The 13,124-nt window shown below is 46.4% G+C and overlaps 1 protein-coding gene across 3 annotated transcripts in view; it reads left to right on the top strand.

Annotated features, from left to right (window-relative positions):
* LOC105902645 (activin receptor type-1) overlaps nt 1-11,953 on the top strand; it is a 28,058-nt gene extending 16,105 nt beyond the window's left edge. For all 3 annotated transcript variants that reach the window (XM_031558065.2, XM_031558069.2, XM_031558075.2), the window contains exons 3-11: nt 837-1,100; nt 1,691-1,987; nt 4,838-5,043; nt 7,067-7,166; nt 7,667-7,813; nt 8,037-8,312; nt 9,199-9,396; nt 10,526-10,656; nt 10,948-11,953. In XM_031558065.2, the coding sequence (XP_031413925.1) occupies nt 837-1,100; nt 1,691-1,987; nt 4,838-5,043; nt 7,067-7,166; nt 7,667-7,813; nt 8,037-8,312; nt 9,199-9,396; nt 10,526-10,656; nt 10,948-11,082 (1,754 nt within the window). In that variant the 3' untranslated portion in view covers nt 11,083-11,953. The remainder of the gene's footprint in view (nt 1-836; nt 1,101-1,690; nt 1,988-4,837; nt 5,044-7,066; nt 7,167-7,666; nt 7,814-8,036; nt 8,313-9,198; nt 9,397-10,525; nt 10,657-10,947) is intronic.
* The last annotated feature ends 1,171 nt before the right edge of the window (nt 11,954-13,124 follow it).

Below are 13,124 nucleotides of genomic sequence, written 5' to 3'. Positions count from 1 at the left end.
AAAGGGAGGGAGGGAGAGAGAGAGCCTGAGCTGGTCTGGGTGTTCTGGCTGTGTGGACCGGTGTATTAGAGCTCTCTTTTGATTTCTTTAAAACAAGGAAGAAAAGAAGAAGAAAAAACTGACTGCAGTTTCTAGTGTTGGGCAGAATAGAGGGCTCTGTGTCTATTTGGTGAGCTGGAGTTTACATCTCTCTGCATCAAGGGCACACTTTATCCCCCTCCCTCTCATCCTCCCTCTTTCACTCCCCTCTCCTCCCCTCCCCTCCTCTCCCCTCATAACTCTCTCTCTCTCTCTCTCTCTCTCTCTCTCTCTCTCTCTCCCTCTCCCTCTCCCTCTCCCTCTCCCTCTGCCCCTCTCGCCCAGCATGTTTGTGACAACTGCAGTGATTGCCTTTCAGAGGCGGATGATGACTGAGCATTTGATTCTTGTTCTCCCGCTCTCCCTGGGCAAACTCGCTCTGCATGCCTAATGTGTGCCGCTTGCCGTAGCAGGCCCAGGCTGTCAGCCCCCTGAATGGAAGTCATTTTTGCGTGTGTGTGATGGGTTGAGCCGCCACAATGTCTGGAGGTTGATTACACTAGGTGTGTGTGTGTGTGTGTGTGTGTGTGTGTGTGTGTGTGTGTGTGTACGTTCTAAAGATAAAAAAGAGATATAGAAAGGGTTGACTTATTCTGTACCATATCAACACCGACTCAGTTAGTCCTACTTTCCCTTCACTCTTCTGATAAGTAATGGAAAATCTCTCTCTCTCTCTCTCTCTCTCTCTCTCTCTCTCTCTCTCTCTCTCTCTCTCTGTGTGTGTGCGCCTCTCTATCACTCTCTTATTTCCTGCACAGATAATCTGGGACCCATTGGCATCGAATGTGTGTGTGAGGGGGCCCAGTGTTCCCACAGCAACCGCTGCTTTGCCCAGCAGTGCTTCTCTGCCCCAGAGCTGCGAAATGGGACAGAACCCCTGCAGCGGAAGGGGTGCATTGTGGGAGACGGTGAGGAGGAGGAGGAAGGGGAGCGGCCTGTCGTGCGCTGCGGGAGCCCCGGTGTGCACTGCTGCCAGGCCCCCCTATGCAACATGAACGTCTCCGTGGAAACCCCAGCCAGAGGTGATGGTCTGCTCTCTCTCTCTCTCTCTCTTGAGGTCGCTGCACTCGGCTTCTTCATACACACACACACACACACACACACACACACACTCTCTCTCTCTGTCTGTCTCTGTCTCTGTCTCTGTCGCTCTCGCACACACGCACACACATGCACACTGCAGTGGGGCAGTTTAGGGACTCTTATTTCAGGCTATGTTTACTTGGCTGTTATGACAGAAACACTGTGTTGTTTAGCTTTGTTTCAGCATTATGTGTCAGGATGTTTTCATGCATCTGCCATAAACTATGCCAGTCCCTAGAGTGTTGCTGAAAGAGGGTGATGTTCGGAGTGACCTTACTCACAGGACCATGTTTTTATCGTGTAAATAACTGTTACATAATGAGAATGTGCCCAATGTAGGTCACTAGGGCTGCACTTCACAAAACAGCCAAGTGTCCTGTAGGGCATGTGATGGCGTGTGGGCTTCCGCTGAGCCCCTCCTGAAACATGCTGCGATCGCTCAAACACTCAAACTGCCAGACAGCTACTCTATGTCCTTCACCCATTTCTCACTCCAATTTCTTAACATGTACTTTGGTCCTCCATCCAGAGGGGGCGCCAGCAGTCACGCCCGAGGTAAAGGCGCACGAGTACGAGCAGGAGCAGGAGGAGCAGGAGTGTGTGTGCGAGGGGCCGGCGTGCCCCCCCGGCGCCCGCTGCATGGGTCGCCAGTGCTTTTCGTCGCTGTCGCTGAACAACGGCGTGCCGGTCTACCAGAAGGGCTGCTTCAAGGTGTACGAGCAGGGCAAGCTGACCTGCAAGACACCGCCTTCGTCCACGCAGGTGGTGCACTGCTGCACGGGACACCTGTGCAACGCCAACCGCACCGTGGAGCTACCCGTCAGAGGTATGTATAGCGGAGTTTTACATACGTGCACTTACAGACACACACACACACACACACACACACACACACACACACAGATATACATACACGCATGAACACACACACACACACACACACACACACACACACACACACACACACACACACACACGCCAGACCATGCTGTTAGATCGCAAATACTTGAGGTACACACCGTGAATAATCTCCCAGGCACGGCTTACTTGCTGTCTTGAAACTCAGCCCAAGCGTAGCATGTCGAGGGGGAAAAAAAAGCCCTTTGTCGCAGACTCACGCCAAACTACCCATTCTGTTTGCATTTCATGGAGAATGTTGTGTGTGTGTGTGTGTGTGTGTGGGTGTGTGTTGAGCTGCATTTGGTCAGGACTTGTGCAAGCATTCCCGAATGCGTCTCCAGTGCTTTGAGCACAAACACAGGCCTCATGTCCGTGGCTATTGTGAAAGCTGAGCGCAAACAGAAAAAGAGCCCCGAGTTCACAACAGCCTCCCGTCAAGAGATGCCCGGCAGGCTTCGTTCCGCCCGCCGTCTCAGGTGGACAGACGTGTGCGCTAGCTGTCTGCCTGTCCTTTGACACCTCACCCTCCCCCTACCCCCAACAGCCCCCCTGCAGAATGCCTCGTGGCTGCCGGCCGTGAAATTGTCTGCTACAGGCATTCGAGACCCTGCATCAGTCTGCCATTCAGAACGACGCACTTTAAAGCTAGCACACCACAGACGGACAGACGGACAGACGGACGGACGGACGAGAAGCTCTGAGGAAGCAGGTGGCCGTTTTTGAGTACTGTTTGGTCATGGTCTGCTTCCTCTCCTGTTCCCACCAAGCGGCCCTTGGTCCCCTGTGGAACACATCCTCCTTGGAAGGTTGAATGATTTTGAGGTGTGTGTGTGTGTGTGTGTGGTCTCTCTGCTCTTGGAGATACGGTGACAGCAGCAGTGGCAGCAGTAGTTGTTCACCTTCTGAATGTCAATGGCATCTGGCGCACTGCTGAGAGGCATGCACAGCGCAGTGAGGCCAGCTCCCAGAGACCAACCAGCAGATATCAGCAAAAATCCCCTCTTGTCTGACACAGAACTTTTTAATTCAATGCATCATTTTATCATAATGTTGTCTCGGATAAAGAGCTTCACGTCTCTGATGTCCCGGTTTTTTTTCTCTCCAGATATTGCAATGCAAGGCAAAAGAAAAAACATCTGTGAGTTTCTGTGTTCCCCGAAAATTAGCAGTGAAAACGGATTTCCTCAAAGCGCTGAGGAAAGGCGCTGCTTTGCGTCCCTTTCATGTGCAGATATTTTCCAGTGATTTGCCAGTTTCTTTGATCGTCGGCTTTGTGATCCACACAAGAAGCTCTCTTGTTGCCTTGCTTCCTGCCAGCTTTTTGACCTTTCGCATGAACGGTGTTTGGTCACACTTTCTTACAAAAGAGACCATGATGTATTTTTGCTTTGGAAAGCGAAGTTTAACACACACACACACACACACACAAATGAAAGCAACATTAAACCTGCGTAATCAGTATTAACTGAAGTGCTCTGTGTTCCAGTTCTTTGAGTTCTAGTCTGTTCTGTGATGATTTGGGTCCTTTGAATTCACCTTCAGTACTGTATGAAATGGAAATGGGAGAATGGAATGGTGTGTATGTGTGTGTGTGTGCGTGTGTGTGTGCGCGCACATGCACATGTGTGTACATGTGTGTGTATTGAACCCAGGGACCTGTAGTTTCTGATCTGGAATGTTTTGAGGGTCTGTAGTGTTGAGTCTGGTAGTGGATTCTCTTGAGGCCCGTTGGGAGGCTTTGTGTGATATGTGTCTGTCGGTCGGTCTGTCTGTCTCTCTCTCTCGCTGTTTGTTTCTGTTCGGCAGCCCCTGCAGCTAACTCTGTCTGTGTGGTCTGGCGTGGGCCGGGGCAGCTGGGAATGTGAATAGTCATCTTTCCACCACAGGAACTAGCAGGCCGTTTTATGGCGGCCCTTACCTTTGTGCGTGTTTCGACTGCAGGAAACGCCCTTGTAGGATCCCTTTCAGTGCCGTTCTCGTGGGGAGAGTTAAGTTCCCACTCTGGGTTAGGTAGCCTTCTTCTGTACCTTATTGCTCCACGTGAGTGGAACACGACGACGACGACAACAAACACCATTTTTAAAACCAGCAGGAATGTTTTTTTACACAGCAAGGGAATTCTAGTGTACAGAGTTAACATGTTGAAGTTACTGTCACTGAAAAGGCGCTGAACACATGCAAAACCTCAGCTGAATATGACATACGCTTTAAATAATCAACAGCGGTGCTGATATCTTAATTTATCAAGAAGCCTAATTACAGCGGCCGTGAAGCCATTTAATCCAGTATTAGCTTCATAGCAAGACTCAAACTGTTGACTCGACCTTGGGTAATCATATTATTATCTAGAAATTCTCTGGATTTTGGAGAAATTCTCTAATGTTGGAGAAATATATTACTTTTTTTTAGTAGCCTACTCCGAAATGATGCTGCGATCAAAGAGCAAAATTAATTGGTAACGTCAATTTGTAGGTCCAGTAATTCCTACACCATGATGGAAAAGCAAAAGACAAAAACATACCCAATTATCGTCGCCTCTCCTCACAAAGCTGCGGCTTAAGGACGAGACGTGCCTCAGCTCACACAACACCGCTCACCTGGCCCCACACACACACACACACACACACACACACACACACAATTAAAAGAAAACACCAATGCTCACCAATGGCCCATGTGTTTACTTATCATTTACACTGTTGACATGGCTCTGCGTGGTTATGTTTGTGTGTGTGTGTGTCCCATTTACCAATTTGTACCGTTTTCTCTGTGGCAGCGAGTGACGGGCGCAGCTCGAGCGTGACAACGTTGGCAGTCGTGATTGTGGCACCGGTCATCGTGCTGATCTTTCTATCTGCTGTGGCCATCCTGGTGTTCCGCCGCATCCACAAGAACCAGATGGAGCGGCTCACGGCGCGAGACGCTGAGTACGGCACCATCGACGGCCTCATTGCCTCCAATGTCGGGGAGAACACGCTAGCGGTGAGTAGACCGTGCAATAAGAACACGGTAGCAGTGAGTAGACTGTGCAATAAGAACACGGTAGCAGTGAGTAGACCGTGCAATAAGAACACGCTACCATTGCTGGTTTAACTCCTAATAAATGTCCCTGTAGAAGGTTAGACTGTGACTATGAACTCACTAGAGAATTGATGGGATTTTGTCTGTTCTGCAATAAGTTACCTCCCTGCCCCTTTCAACATTCCTCCCAGAGTCCCTAACCCCGCATATGTGGGCTACCTCTGTGCTTAGGATTTATCATTGATATCTGTGGCACTTACTCATGGGTTGAATGGGATGGTTTTAGTTTTCTCTGGTGTCAGCCTGGTGCAGTCCCAGAAACTACAGTGTTTTCTCTGAGACTATCCCATGCTTTAAAACGTAATTGTCATAGTGACTATTATGACTGCCATCACTACTAGCTTACTGCTACTATGGCCATTAATGCGACCTACTCCTTCAAGTACTTCCATAACCCATAACATATATTATGGGTAACTTGGTGGGCCTACCATTATTTTTAATGATTGTAAAAATGTTATACCACTAATTATCATGACAAGCAGCTTGCAAACAAAAGTTTTTAACCCTTCTGCTCAAGTCTGGGACAACCAATTGTACCGTCACAACTAAAGTGAACCAGAGGCATTTGGCTGTCAACCCTTTTGTCTCTGTATCCCTGCATTTCTCAGATGCTCCTATTTGTGGTGTCGACTTGAGCTCCTGCCAGTCAAGTGACTGCGACGCTTTTTCTTTTGCTGTGTGTTAGATTGAAATTAATGCAATTTAGTCCCCCTAAATCCCATCCACTTTTAATTAAAAGCCTTCAGGCTCTGTTTACAGTAAAGCAAGGCCATTCTCATGCCTCATTTTGGGGTTTGTTTGCAGAGTTGCCGTGTTCAAAAGACCAGCATAGCGCCTGGCAACCGAACCCTAAATATGCTGCTGCAGAATGTTTGTCTCATTATAATTAAAAAGTGCTTGCCAGCACCCCGATAAGAGGTACGGGGACCATTTGTGGTCATAAAAAGTGGATTTCAGGAAAAAAACACACATGCGGTGCTCTCTCTCTCCCCCCCCGCTTTCTGTTTCTCCGGGTGAATAAGGCCGCTCGGATAATGATCATGTCAACGATCTGACTGGTTCAGCTCAACTCTCCTCTCCTCCATATCCCGCCCCAGCTCCGTCCTAATGTCACACAGATTATGGGGCTTGTTTGTTTTTTTCCCGGTCCCCTGTGAAAACCCAAAAGAGGGCTGTTTTCAGGATTTATGGCCTTCTGTTCACATACCTGTCATTTTCAAAATTACGTCCTCATGTTGCCTTTGTGACGCCAACATATGTTTAACTGCGGTGGCAAACCTCCGCTTTGATTTTTTATTTTTTTTCCTACTGCCTCTTTTTCCTCCCTCCCTCTTTCCTCTTTGTTGTTTTTTTTTTTTGGGAAGGGGTGGAGGTGGAGGGGGCGGTGTTGTTCTGTCGGATTTTAATTTTCCTCACAGCGGTCTCTCTGGAGTTGCTCGACAGTGCCCTCTGGTGTGTGCCAAGGCGTCGTGCAGCGACCCCGCTGGGCTGATATTATTAAAAGGCTATTTGGGAGTCTGGGCTGGGGATTAGACTCCAGTCTCTCAGCCACCCACCACACCACACCTCCCTCCCCTCTCCCCACCCCACCCCTGTCTCGCTAATCACCCACGCCTGCTGCTGTCTCTCCCAGCAGGGGGCTCTCTCGCCCACCCCCCCTCCCCTCCCCATGGGTGGGCACATGGTGCGCCCACAGCCACACGGTCGAACATTCAGCACACATGCTAACGTGCTCCACACTGGCGCATTTTCTTCCCCCATCTGAGGCCCACATGCTGAATTTACAGCACTAAATGCTGCTCGTATGGCTTTCCTATTGATTGTGTGCGTTTCCCTTTTAACCCTGTTGGTTACACTCCTTTCTCTTTTTGTTTCCATCTTTCTCTCTCTCTCTCTCTCTCTTTCTTCCTGACCCTCACAGGATCTGCTGGATCACTCCTGCACCTCCGGCAGCGGATCCGGACTCCCATTCTTGGTCCAGAGGACTGTAGCCAGACAGATAACGCTGAACGAGTGTGTGGGTGAGGAGCTCCACTAATCCCATCGCCCTCGTTAGAGGCACAGCGGGAGACGCAGGCAGAGGGAGACAGAAAGAGGGGGAGGCAGAAGGGGGGGGGGGGGGGGTATAGAGAGAGAGAGAGAGAGAGAGACACACACACACACACACACACACACAGATGTGATTAAGTTGTTTTACGGATGTACGCATCTGCAGTCTAAGCCCTTAAGGGTCACATAAGTGACTCTGCTGTTGTTGATGGCAAGTTCCCACATCAGGTTGCCCACATATATAAGCCCATTCTAACCCCCTTCTCCCCCTGCTGGAGCCAACTGAGTATTCAGCAGACTGCTCAATTTGCCTGTGTCCCTTTATCCAGTGTTAGACAGCATGACTGCAGTATAGATCCGTGTGCATTTATGTATATTTTTATTGTAGTAGAATCAGTGCATATATAATCCTATATAGAGCTTGGTAGTATAGCGTATCCTCATGTTTGGTGTCCCTGCTTTTCCCCTGCAGGTAAGGGGCGGTATGGTGAGGTGTGGAGAGGCCAGTGGCAGGGTGAGAGTGTGGCTGTGAAGATCTTCTCCTCCAGAGATGAGAAGTCCTGGTTCCGAGAGACGGAGATCTACAACACGGTGCTGCTTAGGCATGAGAACATCCTGGGTATGTTATAATGCAGTGATCTGTGGCTGAAGTTTTATTAGACTGCTCTATATTTACACGTTTTTATGTGACCCTAATCCAGTAAGGAAAATGTATGTATTTGATGATAAACCTTCCTGGGTCTATGTCTGAACTGCCTGCGCTCTCTCATCCCTCACTCTGGCCTTTTGTTCTTCCTCTCTGTCTGTCTATCCACCCATCCCGGCCCCTTCTTCCTCTGCAGGCTTCATTGCCTCGGACATGACCTCGCGTAACTCCAGCACACAGCTGTGGCTGATCACACACTACCACGAGATGGGCTCCCTGTACGACTACCTGCAGCTGAGCACGCTGGACGCCGCTGCATGCCTGCGGATGGCGCTCTCCATTGCCAGTGGCCTGGCCCACCTGCACGTGGAGATCTTTGGCACGCAGGGCAAGCCGGCCATTGCACACCGCGACCTCAAGAGCAAGAACATCCTGGTCAACAAGAATGGCCAATGTTGCATCGCTGACTTGGGTGGGTAAATGTGGCCATTCCCACATGTGATTACCAGTTGCAGTCGCAATAGTGGGCGCATTAAAACAAGCTGCTTCTTCCTGTGGAAGTAGTCGATTTAAGCAAGAATTGGCTGTGCCGTACTTTAACTTATTGGCTGTGCCGTAATTGTTGATCACAGGATGTTGAAGTTATAACAGAAAAGAACAAACAATGTTGTTTATAAAGGAGCAGGTATACAGGTCATGTTGACCCGCTAAGGCTAGGCAAGTGCAGTAAGTGCCAACAGGTGTCTGATGTGGAAAAAAGGGTGCATTTAGTTTCACGGTCACTGGGAAGCTCTGCCAGACTTCATCAGGCACACTTTGGGCCCTCTCTCAACCAACCACTGAATGGCTGTGATTAAGAAGAAGGAAGTAAACAGGCACGGGTTCCTCTTAAACCCTAACCAAAAATCCATTAAGGCACCCTTGGTAGCTGAAGTACCTAGAATGTTCAGTGTTCCAAATAGATGGTGAAGACCTAAAATGCTGTTTAAGACCGTGTCCTGGATGGAGTGCTCACCCGCCTACTCTGGCTATGCATGGCTTGTTCTAATAAATGTGTTGTTGTTTCTGTGCAATTACACGTGTGTGATGACCAGAGCACCCTAATTTAGCACTAATATAAATGGTTGTTTTTGAGGAAGTTGTTTTTCTGTGTTTTTGCATTCAAAATCCACCAGAGGACAGTAAATAAGCAGGTTTCATAAACTGCCAGCATTCTGCCAATGACGTTTGTTATTACCTCCATCCAACAATGGCATCACATCCATTCTACTATGTTTGAACAGATATAGACAAGACTCAGAGACCAAGCTTAAATCTTACCTGTCTTAAATGTATGTTCTTCTTTTCTGCCTCCTCAGGCCTGGCCGTCATGCATTTCCAGGACACTAACGAACTGGATGTGGGCAACAACCCTAAAGTGGGCACCAAGCGCTACATGGCCCCCGAGGTGCTGGACGACTCCATCCAGATAGACTGCTTCGAGTCCTACAAGCGCGTGGACATCTGGGCCTTTGGCCTGGTGCTGTGGGAGATCGCCCGGAGAACCGTCAGCAACGGTCAGTCCTGCAGTGTAACACTGAGTGTCATGTGAGAAGGCCAGCAGAGCATTTTATGAACCCTCTGGTGCTTTTTGGGATGAACTCCAGAAGGGAGTATATTTTCATATTAAATAAATGTTGGCTTCTATATTTAGACAACTCTTTACAGTATTCCAGCCAAAGAAGAACTGAACACAACTTAAAAGGCTATAGAGCAGTTATTTCAACCACACGCATAGCTTATATTCATTGTCATTCAGAAGAAGAAAACAAGATATGTATCCTTACGAGCACTAACTAACTTATTTATGCTTCAGAATATAAATGTGTGTGCTCACCTCACATACCCCCCTTTTATTTTTGGGCGACGGCCCTATCTTTGCCCACCCCCTAGAAAATGACACTGTGGTGTCTCATCTGAAATGGATCCTGATTTCTCCCCTCTGAGTTAAATGGCTTTAGGGCTATTTATAGGAAGGTTCTCTTGCAGAGTAGGTTGGCACAGGGCCCAGTAACCTTAACTTTCCCTGCCACTTTCCACTCCCATTAGCTCACATTAACACAAGGCTAATAGTAGCATTAGCATTTAATTAAAGGTAGTGGCTATTTAACCTCATGTTTGTAAAATAATGGCCTTGATATTTGACCCAATGCTGGCAAAATAAATTATTTTGGTGTTTGACCATATTCTGGTGAAATGCCACTGTTAGTTGGCCAGCTTTGGATTACACAATGCAGTTGGGTAACTGTTCAAAGACGGCACAATGATTAATTTGGCATATTTTTGGGTGTGTGAGACTTACTTCAGGAATTTTGTTTAAGGTACTGCCAATGCTGCTTATTTAAATCTAAATGAATGCATCAACACTGATTTGGTGTACACCAGGTTATTCTAGAGAAAGTTAGCTTAAAAGTTTGTTCTTCTTTGTGCAATAGACCATCTGGTCAAAGATTTACTTGCTCTTTCCAGGACCTAGTGAAGTAGAAATGTTATTATTTTTCCAGGATCTTCTCTTGTAGACACTCCATTAAAGGCTTTTCAGTTTGTGTAATCGGTGATTGAAACCAGACGCACCTGCCTATTGACCATACAGACAATAACAATTTAGCTTCCATTGTTTCCATTGTTTCCATGTGGTATTTATAGGAATAGTAGAAGACTACAAGCCTCCCTTCCATGATGTTGTTCCAAGTGACCCCAGCTTTGAAGATATGAAAAAGGTTGTGTGCATAGATCAACAGAGACCAAACATCCCCAACAGATGGTTCTCAGACCCAGTAAGTACAAGTCTCAAACGTCTGTCCGCTAATTAAGCAGAGACATGAAGAACATGGCCAGAAAACTGTTAAGAAAAGTATTGTGAAGTGAGCTAGCACAAATAGGCTTGGCGCGGCATACACTGTGACTAAGTGGACAACCTTTTAGTCCAGAACAATGAAATGACCTGAAGATAAAATTGATCACATACTGTGCTGCCATTTATTTAAGTAGCCCTCAAAATGGAATAGGAAAAAAATACAGAAAAATTACTTTCACTCTGCTAACTGTATTCTTTTCCACCCCCACAGACTTTAACATCCATTGCTAAACTTATGAAGGAGTGCTGGTACCAGAATCCATCTGCAAGACTAACTGCATTGCGCATCAAAAAGACTTTGACAAAAATCGACAATTCTCTGGACAAAATCAAAGCGGACTGTTGAACTCCTTCCAGATGGAAGACCCCCTAAAGGCCTTTAACAGAAGTCCAGTCGGAGGAGCTCCTGGAGCAGACTGCACACCAGGAGCCTCCCGGGATCTAGTGCTCTTATAGTGGCACATTGTATTTATTTTAAACTCTCGATGGGACACATTTTGGCATCCAAAGATGGTGTAGTGGGCATTTCAAAAGAGCTGGGAAGAAGACTACCGATAGTCTTTGATATTTGGTGACTATCCCTTTTAAGACATAGGAGCTTTCCCACATAGTCATATTCTTCAAGGAAGAAAGAAAAACTGTTACTTGGGCATTTTAGGAGAACGTATGTTACACATTTTTTGTTTTGTTTTGACACAGCTTTGATTTTTTAAAAAAAAGGTCTGAAAAATAATATTTCGTTTAGCAATATTGTATGTGCTTTATTTCCTTTATTGCACTAGCAATCTTTGCATTCCTTACTTGCACTGTTACAGATGCATTTGGAGAGAAAAAAAAGTCAACTTGCCAAAAAAAAAAGGGGAGTTCCTTTGTGTTCCACAATCACCATATCTCTAGTAATCAGAGAGAACAAACGGCTGCATCTCTTGCACTGGTGTTTGTGAAAGGATGTTCCTCTGCAATTTACAACAAACCTGTCATTTATTTAACACACTAACATTACAATAGTGCTGCAGCTTTAGTCACTCTCTTCCTCCTTCCGAGATGTCTGATGTATCCTGTCACAGAACGTTTTGTATATCACCAAGCATTTAGCATTATGTATCTGTTTTGTTTGTTTGTTTCATAAGCTTTATTTGATACAGATGCTAAAAGAGTAAATAAAAATTTACTAGATGATGCTGAACTCAATATATAAAGTAATGCCTGTTACAGTCTATTGTCTTAATGTGTACATTGTCAAAGTAATTTAAGTCCAACTTCAACTTTTGTTTTATTTCTTTTATATTTTATGTCAGTTAGTTATTTCTATTAATTAAATAGAAAACCAAGTGCATGTAGAGAGTACCGGTCTCATCTTTGCAATTGAGGTTGCTTGTTTCAAACTAGTCACTGTTTATGTAGACTAGAATACATTTTACTAAGCGTTGTCTGCAATAACGCCCATTCTCCAGACTGCAGACTTGCAGGTTTTAGCTTATGAGTGACCCTTCACTCAGATACAAGCTGTTTTGAGCACAAAGGGACTTTTCATTGGTTCACCAACAACTGGCATTTTGCAACAAAATACATGGGCCGTGACTGTCCATTTGCAAAGTCAGTCTCAGAAGGAAACGCGCAATTAATTTGTTTCACCTGAAAGTGTCAGATGTACAGAGCTTGCCCTGACAACTGCAAATTGCACTGCATGTGATACTGAGCCCTTGCCCGAAGCAAAATGGTAAGCTGTTTTGTCCAAGCTGATTGGTATTCATGTACATGATTGTTGAATGCCCAAATTATGCATATGCTTCTTTTTTGAAGCAGGTGAATGGGGAATGTTTTACAATAAGCATCCTTTGCCAGTACAAATTCATGTTATCCAATCCATGTTTCCCTAAATCAAATTAGGCAACCTTGCATGAATGTATAACTGTTTTAGGTTGCAAGTGAGATCAGTTGTAAAAAAGTAATGTACTGGTATGCTTTCCTCATTTCTGTGAGGATGAATGTCTCGGGAGCACACAACACTGCTAGGCACTATGTCCTACTCTGTGTAGGTGTTACAGTGTAATTTCAAAGCATGCCTGCTGCTAGTGACTATTAGCTAGCTATTGTGACAAAGCGGAAAGTGCTGCCACCCCGCCCAGCCTCCAACCTGTCTCCAGGGTTGTAGCCATGTGAGGCCACATACTCAACAAGATGGATTAGGGCAGTGAATGCCCCACACTATCATAAGCCCGACTACTGCCAATCACTGTGGTTTTTCCCCTCAAACAGAGCATTTTAAGTTGGTGTTACTTGTGGTACTAGTGTTGTGGCAACCTTGTCGAAAAAATAAATACAACCCTAATTTTTCAGTAACTGATTTCCCCGAAGGTTGCAGAACACAAGTGCAATTAAAGCAGC

This window comes from Clupea harengus, chromosome 2 (genome assembly GCF_900700415.2).
Source record: "Clupea harengus chromosome 2, Ch_v2.0.2, whole genome shotgun sequence".
Taxonomy (NCBI): domain Eukaryota; kingdom Metazoa; phylum Chordata; class Actinopteri; order Clupeiformes; family Clupeidae; genus Clupea; species Clupea harengus.
The sequence above is the reverse complement of the archived record's forward strand: the minus strand, read 5'-3'. Positions and strand labels throughout refer to the sequence as shown.